Source organism: Diuraphis noxia, unplaced genomic scaffold, assembly GCF_037042655.1.
Source record: "Diuraphis noxia isolate RWA-SAM2 unplaced genomic scaffold, SU_Dnox_SAM2 contig0001, whole genome shotgun sequence".
NCBI classification, from domain to species: domain Eukaryota; kingdom Metazoa; phylum Arthropoda; class Insecta; order Hemiptera; family Aphididae; genus Diuraphis; species Diuraphis noxia.
The window spans coordinates 11,603,079-11,619,646 of NW_028301711.1; the positions used below are offsets into that span (position 1 = coordinate 11,603,079).

The 16,568-nt window shown below is 29.0% G+C and overlaps 1 protein-coding gene and 1 pseudogene across 1 annotated transcript; both read left to right on the top strand.

The window, feature by feature from the left end:
* Positions 1 to 5,046: 5,046 nt before the first annotated feature.
* On the top strand, positions 5,047 to 5,797 carry LOC149059637 (uncharacterized; annotated as a pseudogene).
* Positions 5,798 to 15,006: 9,209 nt separating this feature from the next.
* On the top strand, positions 15,007 to 15,753 carry LOC107171309 (protein CFDP2-like). Its single transcript, XM_089225236.1, has one exon. It carries the CDS (start codon positions 15,007 to 15,009, stop codon positions 15,751 to 15,753), a length of 747 nt encoding a protein of 248 aa, XP_089081362.1.
* The last annotated feature ends 815 nt before the right edge of the window (positions 15,754 to 16,568 follow it).

Here is a 16,568-nt window from a genome sequence, read left to right on the forward strand (position 1 = left end):
CCACTTCATACAGACTTAGGACTGTCTCTAAAGTATGGTTAAAAATGTGTTGTTATTTTTTAAGGTTAAATTATAAAAATTTATTCTGTGAATCAAATGTAAAAAAGTTTTAAAAATAGACAAAAATGTATGAATAAAAATATAAAAAAAATGTATGTATAAAAATATAAAAAAAAATTATAGAATAGGTAAATTTTTGATGCACAATTTTTTTTATATAATCTATGGTAGTTATTTTATTTGATGAAAATTCTCGGAAATGTTTTCAATGAGCTCCTGGTTTTTTGTTGGTTTTGGTGTATTTACACCACTTCGAGCTTAATTTGTGTTTCGGATTGTATTTCGGTTAGTATGTCAATAACCTTAAAAATATTAGGATGAGCAGAATTGAATTCATTGTTGAATCTGCTGTGGAACGATTCACAGCCATTTGTGGTCAAAGCAAGGGAAGATGAACATTCAGCCCACATTTCAGGAGAAAAACGACTATCTGACATCATATAATTTTCAAAAATATAGTCGAACACTTTGTCCACTTTATCGTTTTCGTCTATCGGTTTGATAGCCATTAAATCATCTGTAAAACAGTTCAATACTTCTGACGGTGGTAGGTAAGGAAGGTCAAATAAATATTTTAGAGATTTTCCTATTTCAGAATCTATGTTTCTGAATTCTGATGCAAGTCCAACTGACTGAATCTTCCGCCACCAACTCTGACCCAAATGGAATCTGCATCCCTTTATTTTTACCGATGGCCACGTTTTTCGTATTGCAAAATGAATAGCCTCTTCAAAATCTGCGAAAACAACTTGTGGGTCAATGTAATCACACAATGCTGAAAAAGCTTTTCCGTAGGTACCCGAGGTTTTATTATGCAAAAAACAGTAAATCAGGGGAAGATAGTATCCGTTATGTAAAACATGGATGGTAAACATTTGGTAAAAAAAATTTGTAAAAATATTGTAAAATCGTGCGTCTTAAAATGTGCACGTTTTTCGACGGGAGCTGTTTGGTAATTTACCTGTTCGTAAAACCTTTTTCGACGGGAGCCGTTTGGGTATTGACCTGTTCGTAAAACCTTTTTTGACGGGAGCCGTTTAGGAATAATAAACAATAGACGGGAGCCGTTTAGGTATTGACGGTCTGAAAATGCTTCTTATCACCTTCAAATATTGTTATAGATTATTATTTAATACCAGTCTTGAGCAGTGTTGAATTCGGATACTTTTTCCGGGGAGGGGGGGCACTATGAGATGTTGAATTAATATAATACATATCAACAAACTTTACTTTATTTATCTAATTGATATAATTGAACTTAAGCTTATAAAAACAATTAAATTTATTCAATATTTAAAAAATGTATAATTAATATTATCATAAAAATAGTCATAATAATCTTTGTCAAATGTCAACTCTAAAGGCATTTTATAGTGACTGACCGATATCAGTCATACCAATTAGAATTTCCAATTATATTCTTTTAAGGGGCCGTGTAATATGTACCTAGACCATTGAAATTGGTTCATTAATAAATAAATTATTTATTAACTGACATTTAACCGGGAGGGGGGCAAAAAAAACTTCAAGGAGGGGGGGACAGTTGCACTCCCAGATGTATACCTGGATTCAACACTGGTCTTGAGTAAAATACTTTTTAAAAGTATTTAGAATAAATACTTGAATACTCTAGGGAAATAGTATTCCGAATATGTATTTGAATACATCATACAAATAGTATTCTGAATAAAGTATTTAGAATACTATAAAACTATTCCAAATACTTTTAAAATATTTTTAGTTTTAGATATTATAAAATAATAACCTAACCTAACCCACTTGCCTACCTTTTTGTATATTATTACATAATTTTATCATTATTATATATATTATGTTTAAATATATTGTTTATAAATTAAAATTATAATATACTTCACTATGACAATTTATGATTCATGTTCTTTATTAGTTAATATGTTTAAGTTTCACAAAAAAAGTTGTGTGTGGTTGTAAAGTTCATTTTTTTTTAAATATTGTATCATTAAAATATTTTCAATTTTCAATAATGGTTAATATTTCATTTAAAACAGTCCTTTGGATCTGATACACTGCGTTCCTTGGTTGAGCGTAAAATATTGGGACAGAAAATACCTTTTAGATCAGAGCTAAGAAAGTTTGCCATAACACTTCAATTTTATTCCAGTAAAGCTTATGAATAAGTTAGAAAAAGTTTTAAAAATGTTCTTCCTCACCAAAAGACAATAAGTAAATGGTATAAAGTAGTTAATGGGGAACCTGGTTTTACTAGTGAAGCATTTCGATGAGTTACCTACAAATCCTGTATACTAAGACTGAATATTAAAATTGAATATTGCATATTAAAATGTTATCTAGTTGTATTGAAGCTAAAGCCAAGGATCAAACAATTATTTGTAATATAGTTTTGGATGAAATGTGCATAAGAGACCATATAGAATGGGATGGTGAAAAAATGCATGGATTCGTTGATATGGGAGCAAATATTGATGATTGTGATGATGATAACCTAGTTCATGCAAAAAATGCGTTTTTATTTATGGCAGTAGGAATTAATGGGCATTGGAAAATGCCATTAGGATATTTTCTTATTGGAGGACTTAATGGTAATGAACGTAGTAATTTATTAAGTAATTGCTTACAACTCATGCATAACACAGGAGCAAAAGTCCACTCTGTCACTTTCGATGGTGCTTACTCAAACAGTACTATGTGTAAATACTTAGGTGCTTCTTTTAGCACGATAAGTAACAATGATGAAAACAATTTTTGTTTCAAAAATCCTTATACTAATGATCCAATATATATTTTCTATGATGCTTGTCACATGTTGAAATTAGTAAGGAACACATTAGGTGATTATAAGTGTATTTTTGATGACAAGGGGCGACCAATCAAATGGGATCACATTACACAATTGCATAAAATGGAACAGGATGAGGGGTTAAGAGTAGCGACAGAATTAACCAACCGGCACATTTATTACTACAACGAAAAAATGAATGTAAAATTAGCGGCTCAAGTATTAAGTAACAGTGTAAGTTGTGCACTTAAATTTTGTCAATCATTAGGCGATGAACGTTTTAATGATATTGATGGCACTTCTGAATTCTGCTCAATGGTTAATAATGAATTTGATATACTAAATTGTCGAACTAAATATTCAAAGAGCCCATTTAATGTATCATTAGATGAAAAAAGCGCGGACAGTTTTTCAAAATTTGGCATGGAGTTTGAAAAATACATATTTAGTTTGAAGTTGGCAGATGGTAAAAAACTGGTTGAGAGTGGCAGAAAAACAGGTTTCATTGGCCTAGTTAAAGCTCTAAATAATCTGCTGAAATTGTATTATTTTATCAATAACCAATATTCAATTAATTATTTACTGTCATACAAACTATCACAGGATCATTTAGAAACATTTTTTAGCTCTGTGCGTCAAAGAGGAGGATTTAATAACAATCCCACATGCAAACAATTTAAAGCAGCTTATAAAAAACTATTAATTCACAATGAAATTTCTGGGTCACAATATGGAAACTGTATTGCCATTTTAGATGGTACACAAATGTCTGTTGTAAATGTAGGACCAGATTGTGTTATGAATAATGATAAAGAACAAGACAACTCAGTACAATAATCCCAGACCATAATTATTATGAAGTTTTGCAAAATATTACACCATATGTTGATGATGTAACATCATATATTGCTGGCTTCATAGTGAAACAATTTAAAAAAAAAATAAATTGTAAGACTTGTCATACATATTTGATTGACCAAACGGGGCATTCATCAAAACTTATTCAGATTAAGGACAGAAATAATGCATTAATTAATCCATCTCAAGATGTGGTTGAAATCTATCAAGTGGCAGAGAGAGTTTTTCAATCGTATAATGTATTTTTACCAAATATCAAAAACAAAATGATCAATGAAATTAAAAGAAATATTTATCAAAGAACCATATTTCAAGGATTGAATGAACACTGTAGTGGACAACAATTATTCAACAAACATAGGGATCAAGTTATAGCTTTAATAATTATTAAATTTCTAAACTTAAGATTCCACCATGCTGCTTCTATAAAAGAAAAAAATAAATGTGGATCAATGCGGAAAAAATATACAAAACTTATATTGTTTCGAAATGAATAAAAACAGATTTTTTTATTACTTTTTTTATACCAATGTTATTTAGGTAATATTAATTATTTATAATGTATTTAAATATTTCTGAAATAAAGTTACCTACTTCTAAAATGTCAAAACGCCTCTATATTTGGTCAAAATCAAATTATAATATAAATATTAGCCCATATTGTTGGTTCCATCTGCCCATATACTCGGATATACTGAGTAGTGAGTACTGAGTACTGAGTAGTCTAAAGTCTTAGTATCACGTATTCACATTTCACGTCCTCTTGTAATAAGATATTCTATTAATATGTGAATAAACATATTTTATGTCGTCAGAAATGACAACACTGCTGTGGTAATAACTGTGACCGCACCACCCAACCCCGCCAGCCTGTGATGCTCCGTCTATGAGTATAAGGTCTTTGACCTACTCCCAAACTTTCATGCCAATAAGATATAAATGTAAATATTTTATTTTATTTGTATGGCCAGAAACCTTATTATGTGAGAGAATTTATTTTAAAATAATAACAATATATAGTATTTCAATAAATTAAGTGAATATATAAGTAGACTTTAAAAATTCAAAATGTATTAACTTTATACTTATAAAAATCAAACAACGATTAACATTTTAATTTTAATCTATTCATATTAAAAAATATCTTATTGTTTTGCCTTTATTTTTTATCTAATAAAATTTAAAAGTGTATTTAATGTAAGTAAGTCATAATAATGGTAAATAATGGGTTTAAAATAAAATTGTGATAAGATATATAGTTAAAAATATATTTTAAAGATATTTTGTGTCAGGTCTAAAAAATAATAATAATAATTTATATTTATTTTATATTTCATTTAGATACCCTTGAAAAAATGAACCGTAACTTGTTAAGTTTGAAGTATGAAATGATATCACTCCATGAAAAGGTTGATAAAATTGATGAAATTATCAGAAACAACACAATGAATAGAAATATTGAATTGAACAAAGATGCAAGTGCTTCTGATTTATTTATATCACTAAACAGTGATTTTCCTTTAGAGGATGAAAATAGTGTTCAAACATTTGAAAATAAACTGTTAGAGAACAATTATAGGGTGCAATTGGTGAGTTGTTAGGTATATCTTTTTAATTTTATATATTTTTTTAAGAATAAATATAAATATTACGGGTTTAATGATTAATTACGTAAATTAATTTTAAATTACCTAAGTATAATTATCCCATAATTTTATGTTTAAGGTTGCTGAACTTGCCCGTTATGTGCGCAATACATTACCATTTTACCAAGTACCATAAAGGCCATGATGCGTTTCCTTTTCAAAGATTCTTTACTACAAGAATATAGTTATAACTTTATAAGGGGCAAAAGAAAAAAAAAGTGTTTTCAACTCTTGGAGCTAATTACATTATATTTGGTAAATTATAAACATTCTACTATTAAATTGTAATAAAAATATTACAACTTAGTTTAAAATTTTAGATGCTGTGAAAAACATGAAACACTATCAAAAGCACGACAAAATTGATTGTTCCACATCATTTATGAAAATTTTCATTGCAGGTGCGAAGTTTAGAGAGCACAAAATTGTGGAACAACAATAAAATACACTATAATAATATTAAATGTATATTATTATTAATTATGACATTATCTTATATACTCCAATAATAAATTTGTTAATAAAAGTTTATATTATTAGTATTATATAATTTATTGGCGCTGTATTTAATTATCACATCATTCTAATAAAGCCTATATAAAATATTTAATTTGCATAAAAAAAAAAATGGAAATTATAATATTGATATTATAATAATTAGAAGGTATAACATTTGAAATAATATTTTTATACTCGTTATAATAGAACTAACGTGGAAATATAAGAATCATTTTTAATTTTTAAACTAATTTAAAATATTTACATGACATTGAAAAAATATTTTATATGTAATGAACATGATTATATAAATTTTATATGTATGATATAAACTTTTATATTATAAAAGTATTTTTTCTAAATTTTTTTGATTACAAAAACATTAAAATAATATTTATAAAACAATGGTTGGCCACTAAAATTATATTTTATAAATTTTATTTTGAAAACATTTAAATAATATTCTTATATTAATGTTCTTATAATATTTTTATAATGATGTTCTTATAATATTCTTAAAATAATATTTATAAAAATGTAACTTAAGTGGCCAAACAATATTTTATAAATATTATTTTAATATTTTTGAAATCAAAAAAATGTAGAAAAAAACATTTATACAATCATGTTCATTACATACAAAATATTTTTTTAATGTCATGTAAATATTTTATTGCTATCTGGGATATAATCTAAAAATCTATATTTTATAATAATTTAATACAAATACTATATAATTATTATTTAGATAAGTTTTGATTATTTTTTTTTTTTATTAGGCAACTACATTGAGTTACAATATTGATACCATGGCTAAATACTTAGGTATGACAGCAACTCTGTGATACCCATGTCATGACGTCAGCCGGCAGTAACTGTTATCACTACTTATTATCACTTATCAGTACAATTATAGTAGTTTTATAAAAAAAATACTACTACTATTACAAATTTACAAATTTGAAATATTGTATTGCTGTTATTGTTATATTATGATTTATTTAAAAATTTCAAATTATCTTTTACATTTTAAGTTAAGACAAATTTATGTACTGTTAGATCTATTTTTGCTGTTGTTATTCCAATTACCTATGATATAAACTTTCTAACTTTATTTCTTTTAGTTTGAATTACCTATTTTATCCATCATCAATTTATTTAAATTATTGATTCTTATGAATGTTCTTGTTCTTACCAAACACAAAACAACTTCATAAGGAATATTGGTTATTTTTTGCTCAAGACAATGTTGCATAACCAATTTAGTAACTTCACTCATTACTCCTGAAATAATTTTATTAAAGCTGGTAATCATTTAACTTTTTTTGCACCTTTTTACCTACCTGGTAACTTATTTGAACTTGTTTGACCGTGATATTTATTAAAAATGTTTTCTAATACTTTGGCAGTTTTCATCAAGGCATTTGAAGGATGAATCAAATTCCCTTTTGAAATGTATTCTATCCAACTATTACTGGTTGACCTAAGTGAGGATGCTTATGTATAAATTTTCTTGCCACAGATCCTGGCACATAATTTAAACAATCTTGTTCTATCTTTGATAAATTGTTTTGATCATTTTCAAACAACTGAAATAATTATTAAACAGTTATAAATAAGACGTTTAAAAAAATTATTATTCATTTTAAACCATTTCTTCTTCAAACGGGCTTAATAAATCAAGACTGAATTCGGTTGCTTCAATATTAAATACTCCACCAAACTCAATCTCAATATTGGCTAAATGATCATCCACCATAGAGTCCATATTTGGTATGCATTTTGGATAAATATTAGCTTTTTTCAATGTTGATGAAGAAATACATTCAACCAAACAATTTTCATCAGTGTCTTCGGTATTATGATTAATTGTAAAAATCATATTGGAATGTTTTCCCATTAAATACCAACGTAAACTACAAAAAAATATGGTACAAATAATTGTTTAATTATAGATGTTATAATAGATATTAACCAATATTTAAATTCTATAGGTGACATATGAGTATTGGATCCAACCATTCCTTTTAGATAACTAAAGAAATTCTCCAAAACATCAGAATTTACTCTACGAGTCATAATATAATCTATGCCTTCATATTCTTCTTGCAAATCAATCAAAAGATTTCTTATTGAGTTATTTGATACTAATATGCCTAAGAAATATAAAATACATAATTCATTTCTTTATATTATGTGCTCATATGTAAAAAATACCTGTTTGAAAAGGTAATCTCCCTCTACTGTTACACACTTTCATATTTCCAATAAGAGTATCAACTTTATCTAATAAAATATTTTGTTCATCCAAATTCAAACCATAAGTGTCGGTAAAGTTATCTCTTGGAAGCTGGGTATTCATGAGATCAAACCAATCGTTTAAAAGTTTTATAACTTCAGACGCCTATTATTATAATGTATAATATTGTACATCAAGATACATTTTATAATTAAATCTGTTTTATATGTAGGGTAGGTATATTATAATTATACTTACTTCTTTCCTATTACGATCTGTTATAATTTTATTTTCTCCACAGTACATTAAGGCATGCGCCAATCGATTAGAGAACAGTTGTGCAGCCAACTTCACGTTCTGTCTCAGTGTACCAGAAACATTCAGATGTCTTTCAGACAACTTGTAGGCAAGTTTGAAATTAGAACTCGTTGTGGCCTTCAAATAGTCTTCAATAATCTCTCTTCCAATACGGACGTTACTTTGTAGTAAAAACCCTTTATCTATGAAGTGGTTCCTTGCCAACTTCAATAGATGTGGAACATCAGCGAAGACATGAACTCTCTTATGGGTAACTGGGTTTATGAAATCTGATGAACTGGGTTGAATACCTATTTCTTTCCATAAACCAATGTTTGTTGGTCCCATGTCACTGACAATTCCAACAACTTCAAACCCTACTTTATGAATTTCAGATATTATATCAAATAATATGTTTTTAGTCATACGAGTGTCAAAATCATAAAAAATGGGTTGTTTCCATTGGTGTATAAGCCCTCAATGTTAAAAAGTGAATATAAATATTTTTTACTATACATTACAATTTGCATGTACTACTAAAGTACTAACCTCTTGCCATTACTGTTTGTACAGATCTATGTGGCCTAATTATTTGCTCATTCTGTTTGTCAAAGCATATTTTATGGGAAACATAAGTCTCATCAAAAGATAAAATTGTTATTTTTTCATTACGGTTCATAGTTTGACCTTCCAAAAATAAACAATTTGATTTCATTAATTTCATACAACAATATGTTTAATTAATAATGTGTTTTAAATTCCTAACCTTTACTTTTCAAAAGTTCTAAAACACCATACAATAATCCACGATCCACTGGAAAAGTAGCAGCCCATGATCGTAAGGTGGAAAGCCCTACAAATAACAATGGTATACATAGATGAAGTTTACTATTTTTAATTATAAATATCTTTTCATACCAGGCAAAGGAAATTCTCTTTTCAACAAATATCGATACGCTTTTGGTGAAACACTCCTTAATGATGTTGCAGAAGAAATATCCTCTGCAGTCCATTTATATACTTTATTTTTATTTTTTAAGATTAAGCTTATTTGAGTGGGTGTAAATAATTTGGATAAGTTTTCAGTAAATCTGTTTACAAATAATTCCTCTTGGATATTTGTGTCATTAGCGTTGTTTATTGATTGTTGTTGAAAAGAAATAACATTTTTTAAATGTAGTATTTCTTTTTTGAAAATAACCAATTCATTTTTCAAATTATTATTTTCATCATTATCCTTATTAATAAATTGTTGTCGACAAGAAATTACATTTTTTAAATTTATTATTTCCTTTTTTAAAGCAACTAATTCGGTTTTTAAATGTTTGTTTTCTTTTGTGCAACAATCAAGTAGAAGGTCTAATCTAAAAATTAAAAATAACTTATAAATGTATTAATTTTTATTTTTATTTTATTACTTTCAGCTATTATTATTATTATAACTAATACCTACTTATTAATGAATTCTAATTAAAATAGAAAAATAAAAAAATTTTACTAAATACTTCACATAAAATTTCCAATTAGTTAATAATTAATACAACATTATTTTTATTTTAAATTAGTATTACAACACTTATTTACCTATTAGTATTGCATAATACATATATGTAAATATACTGTTTTAATTAGTTAGTACACACTACATTCTACACACACATTTTTAGTATACTACAGTTAATATTTTTTAAATGCCAACTATGATTATATAAACACACAGAGTAAATAACATATTTATGGTTTATAATATTATACCTTTCAATTTCAGATTCGACATCATTATTCCTAAATTATTAAAAACAAAACTTATTAATTATCATTCAATTTTAAATAATTTCCCTCACTTGGCAATTTTTCATATTAAAATACAAAAAAATAAATATTTTTTAAAATTAATTCTTACCTAATATCTTCAGTCATTAGAAGATATTTCTATCACTTCAATCTCTATAAAAACAAAAAATATATATATACTAGTGAGCAAAATAAAACTTTGAAAAATAACTAGTTAGTAGGTAAATAAGTTTTACCAGTATCTGGTACCACTTCTGATTCAAAAAATTCTAATTCATTGTGAAACTCTTCAGACTGCTTTGGTGGTCTATGTACATCTTTAGTAGGAATAGCAGTTTCTTTTAACTTCCTTTTACAACGAGGAGAATAATTTAAAAACGTTTCTATCATAGGCTTTACATAGCAATCATCCTCAAAGTGGGCAGAACAAATCCTAGCTAAAATGTATAAGATTAAAATATTAAATAACACATTTTGTACGGTTTTTAATTTTATTTTTCTATGTGTGCTCTGTAAATGTGTGTTAAATGTTTTGTTGTTTTAGCAATTATATTAATTATTTTGTACTTATTATTAAGCCTGTAATTTTTGATCATTAAACCTAATATCTTATATGAATGTAATAAAATTCTTTCTAATGTAGGTACCTACAGTAGATTTTTTCAATGATCATTATATGCGTTATGCAGTCAGTTCACTTGACTTAAATATGGTTGGGATACTTACCAGACTGTATGTTTATATTAGGTTTACCAGCAGCTATAACCCATAGGTTTGGAAAAAAAGGATTTCTTGGAAAACGATGAAACCTATATCAAGAACCTAAATCAGAGGCCTCTATTAAATGGTGTTTGTTTGTCTTACAATGCTTAACAACGCACCACGACATTTTTATGAAGTTTCTTACACTACAATTGGTGGATGAACACAGAACAAAAAAATAACAAGTTGAATACTTGAATAAACATTATTTTTATTGCAGCATAACATTTAACAAACAAATAATATATATAGACATAGGTATAGTTATAGAAATATTGTTTAGTTTTTATCATAGTATTTTCACTATTTGATATTTCATCTTCATACTGGTATATAATATAATTTTTATTAATTATCATAAATCGATGAAATAATATTGTTGGCAACTTTACTGTAGTCAGTAAGTTGTAGTAGTCTAGTAATTTTCCCGCTGAATTTCAAGATTAATTGGCCGATAAAAATCCTTGCCGGCTGACGTCATATTATCATGGAATGAATTAAGATTTGTTCATTATTCTATGAATGCGCTTAAAGAACGGATTTTAGTATTATTGCTGTCATACCTAAGTATTTAGCCATGATTGATACAGTAACGCCAATTCCTAGCATTGAAGAAATTGATAAATTACTCTTGGAATATGAAGTAAGTATTTCAAACAATATTGTTTAGTAATACTGTAATATTATTATTCCTTATCAATTAAAATTTATGTAGGACAATAATATTTCTCATGATGTATCTGCTGACATTGATGGTACTGTTTCAACATTTCAAGAAACACTAAAAAACATTAATTTATTTGAACTTATTGATGATGATCCAATATATTCATATAATCATGAACCTAAACAAATAAATCAAGATCAAAATATTGTGAATATTGAAACAGAATCAATAGATTTAATCACACTTAAGTCTGCAGAATTATACCAAGTAGAACCAACTGAAAGTGAAAATTGTATTGTGGAAAAAAACAATTGAACTCAATTAGACCAAACAGAAAATGAAAATCTGAATGACGATCCTCAAGTAAAGCTTACAAAAAAACGTACAAGAAACTCAGATAATTGGGAAAGAAATATAAAAAAGTTAGCAAAAAATAAAGGTGAAGTGTATGTTAGTGAATCAGGATCAATTTTTAAGTCAAAAGTATTAAAAGCTCCATGTGTAAATTTTTCGATACAGCTGTAGCTCTAACATTAGCTTAGAAATAAAAGAAAAAATTAGAACTAAGTTTCTCCTAAAAATGTTAAAATATTTTAAATTCCAACAGGAAACTTAACAACATGGTTTACTACCTAGAAGCTGAAGAATTTGGTAAATTATAAGTATGCAAAAAGATGTTCGAAGCAACTCTTGTTGTTAGTGACAAAATGATAAGAAACTGTTTCAGTAACTTAGATTCTGAAGGAGTATTGAAACCACTGTAGCAAGGAAAACATAAGAACCATCAAAAAATTTCAGAAGAGATAAAAAAAGGAGTGTTAGACCATATAGACTCATTTCCTAGGATTGATTCTCATTATTTAGGATCACAGACTCAAAAGAGAATTCATTGATGGTGGTTTGACAATTGCAGATATGTATAGACTTTATGCGATACACCAAGAACAAAATGAAAAATAATATGTTCATAAACATGTCTATTATGATTTATTATTTATTAATAATAAACGAAATATAAATTTTTTTGTACCTAAGAAAGATCAGTGCACTATATGTGAGCCATGAAAAAATATCAGTGAAGAAGAAAAAAATCTACAACGTGTAAAATATGATACTCATGTAGTCATGTATGTAATGAAATACACTGCTGTACGGTTAGGCTTCTTTATTTAATACTCGTTACGACACAGGTTTCATTATTTACAAATTAGAGTTCTTTATAGAACAAACTTATACTCCGCACGAGTATACATCAAAACAATTTAATACGGAGCATATGTAAAGCGGGTGGGAATTTGTACACAATTATGTATTATAGACGGTAGAAGCCTGCTGTCTGCCAAGACTATTGTCGGGTGATGCCGCGTTTGAGCTGCTTCCTTGTCTGCTAAGACTGTGGCCGGGTGTTGCCGCGTTTGAGCTGGCTGCCTTGTCTGTGATCCGTAGTCCTTGACGTTTTTCTTCTTCGGTATCGTCTCTCCGATGAACTGGTAATGATGCCGTGGAAATGGCACACTGGGCTACGGGAATACGAGCGGCGCTTCTTAATTGAAGCGCTTGGTCGCTGGGTGAGGAGTCTGTGGCACTTCCGTGTCTAACGGTATATAAAGACCGTCCGGCTAGTGCAGACTCCAGGGAAATTGCTGTTTATCGTTTGATTATCGTGTCCGTGTCTAACGGTAGGTAACTACCGTCCGGCTCACGATGAATCGCATTCAGCGGGGACGAAGGTGATTTTACCGGCCTTGATAGGGCCGGTAAAATATAGGCCGGCCTTGATAGGGCCGGTAAAATATAGGCCGGCCTTGATAGGTGGGCGGCCTATATTTATGTATATCTTGGCCTTCGATATTGGTGGAGAATATGTAGTTGAACTTCTTGTGATTGTGAATTCTCCGGTGGCACTTTAATGTACTATCATGATACGAATTTGTAGTTCAGAATCCGACGATTCTGAATCTACAAACCGTTTTGTTTTATCTCTTATAGTTTTTCCGTAATCTTGTATTTTCCGGGAGGGCGGCGTCCTGTTGCGCCACTACTCCCCCAACGCGCTTTATGTTGAATAAGTGCGTTATTTTGTAGGTTCTCGTAGGAGTATAGTGCGCGAGAGCGCGTGATAGGAAGTTAACGAGCGACGCTAGATATAACTAGAGACCTCTAGCGGTCTGTATCGTTACACGTAGAATCAAAGATTCAAAGCCGTGAGGAAAAAGCAAAGGATGTTGCAAAAGGAAGACAAGGTATGGTACTTGTATGTTGTTATGATCTTCAAGCAGTTTTGCAAACGCCCTGTGGGGAAGTAAATATGCTTTATTACAAACGAAAGTTAGGAGTATATAATTTTACTGTACACGAAACTTCATCAAGACATGGACTTTGTTATGTGTGGAGTGAGGATAAATCCAAGAGGGGTGCCAATGAAATTGCATCATGTCTATGGAAATATTTAAATAATTTAAACTCCATTACTATATCTACCAATTATATTCTACTCTGGCCAAAATAAGAACAAATAGGTATATTGTATGTCTAGTCTATACATGCTTGCTACCATGAAGTTTCCTTCAATAACCCATTTTTAGTCTGCGACCACTCACAAAATGAAGGTGATGCAATGCATGCATGCATTGAAAAAATAAAAAAATAAAGTTCTTAAAAGTGGACCAATTTATGTCCCTGATCAGTGGATTCCAGTTATCAGTATGGCTAGAAAGTCAGAAGCATATTTTGTAAATAAAATGACAACAAATGATATGATAGATTTTAAAAAATTATGTGGACAAATTGGCAGTAATTTTAATGTTAATAAAGATAACAAAAAGGTATGGTGGGGAAAAATCAAAATTATAGAAGTCCGAAAAGAGTCACCATCTAAAATATTTTATAAAGAACTGTCTGAAAATACTTTTAAAGTTATTGATGTTAGAAAAGAAAAATTAAGAGGACGAAGGCCAACAGTAACTCCAACAGATCTATCCTTAAACTTGGCATATTCAAGACCACCTGGGGTAACAATGCAAAAAAAAAAGATTTATCAAGTCTTTGTGAAGCAAATGTCATTCCAAACATTTAACAAGAGTTTTATAGAAACCCAAGTACAAACCTAACAGCAAATTCGGGTGATGAATAAAATTGGGTATTCATTTTTTTTTAAACCACAAAGAGACTAAAGAGAAGTCTTAACTTGTGATACAAAATATCATTTTTTTTTTTTTTTTTTTGATTTTATTAATTTAATTTTAAGTTTTTCTTGTTAATTCTTATAATATTATTATTATTATTTTATTACTAGATTATGTTTTATTATAAACTTGAAAAGACTGTAATTATGTTTGATAATTTAAGTTTTTCTTGTTGACCCGGCGTAGGGAAAGTGGCGCCCCATCGCCCAGTACATCGCATGATGCACTGCAATAGCCACCACAACGATCTGAAAAGGTCGAAGTGGTCTGGTCCTCCAGGTTGGGGGTTTGGCGACGGGCTAACAACCCGTCCCAATAAAAGAACTACTGTTAAGAAACCACAACCAACTAAGCCTCGGATACACGTATTACCTGGAACCCCTTTTGGAAATGGAAAACGGAAATGTAAGGAGATAAAGATTGCGACTTGGAACACGCTGAACCTGTATCGCACTGGAGCTTGTCATAATCTAGTTGATGTACTGAAAAAGTACAATGTCACAATTGCAGCACTTCAAGAGGTGAGGTGGACTGGTACAGGCCAAATAAAAATAAATGATTATACAATTTACTATAAAGGAATAGATGACTCGCACCAGTTTGGTGTGGGTTTTGCTGTAAATAAAGATTTCGAGATGTGTGTAAAAGAATTTAACCCAGTATCTGAACGCATATGCACGATAAGGCTGGACACAAAACCACTAAACACATTTATAATTAACATACATGCTCCCACTGAAGGGAAAGAAGACATAATAAAGGAGGAATTTTATGAAGAAATAACGGAGATTTACGATAGAGCACCAAAAAATACGGTGAGAATTGTTATTGGGGATTTTAATGCCAAAATAGGTAGAGAGACCATCTATAGACCTACAATTGGATTCCACAGCGCTCACGAACAAAGCAATGATAATGGACAGAGAAGTATAGCTTTTGCAACCTTTTTCTATCAAACACAGTACTGAATAGTTAATATGTGCCAACAGAATAATTGTCATTTAACTATGAACATTGAATTTGATTTCCTGAACAATTGCTGTTTTTTAAATGTGGCCTTATTGTACTGGTAGTACGACTTTAGTTCTTCAAGATTTAATTGAAATAATGAGTTGTTTTGATGATGCAACCAAAAAAGTATCAGGTAATTTATAGTTTATAATATTACAGATTGCACTTTTAAAATGTTTTATTGTTTTAATTTGATAATTTTCTGTTTAGGTGATTATGTTACTATTTCATTAATTATACCTTTAGTGTATTGTATTTATAACCATCTTATAAATCTACAACCAAGTACTTCAGAAGGAAAGATTATTTTACAAAATATAGTGGAAAGTGTTAAAACAAGGTTATTTCCTTATGAGGAACGCACATTAACCCGTTTAGCTACAGACCTACAGTATTAGATCCAAGACTGAAAAAAGAGGCATTTAGATCTTCTGATGATGCTAAACGTGCAGTTTCTCTACTTCAGAGTGAAATGTCTCTGCAAGAATCGTTATTACCACAAAGACCAGATGAAAATCATGATACTACAGAAGCTGTATCTAATTCAGGTAAATCATTATTTGATTTTCTGAACACAAGAATAGCAGAAAAAAAGTAAAAATAGGACAGTAACTGCCAATTCAATAATATATAAGAGAATACATGGAACGTCCAAATACAAATAATGATATGGATCCTTTAATATTTTGAAATGTAAGTTCCTAACATCTAAATGCTAATAAACAAATTTTAAATCTAAAAGTTATGATTTTTATAACGACAGTCTTGGGAC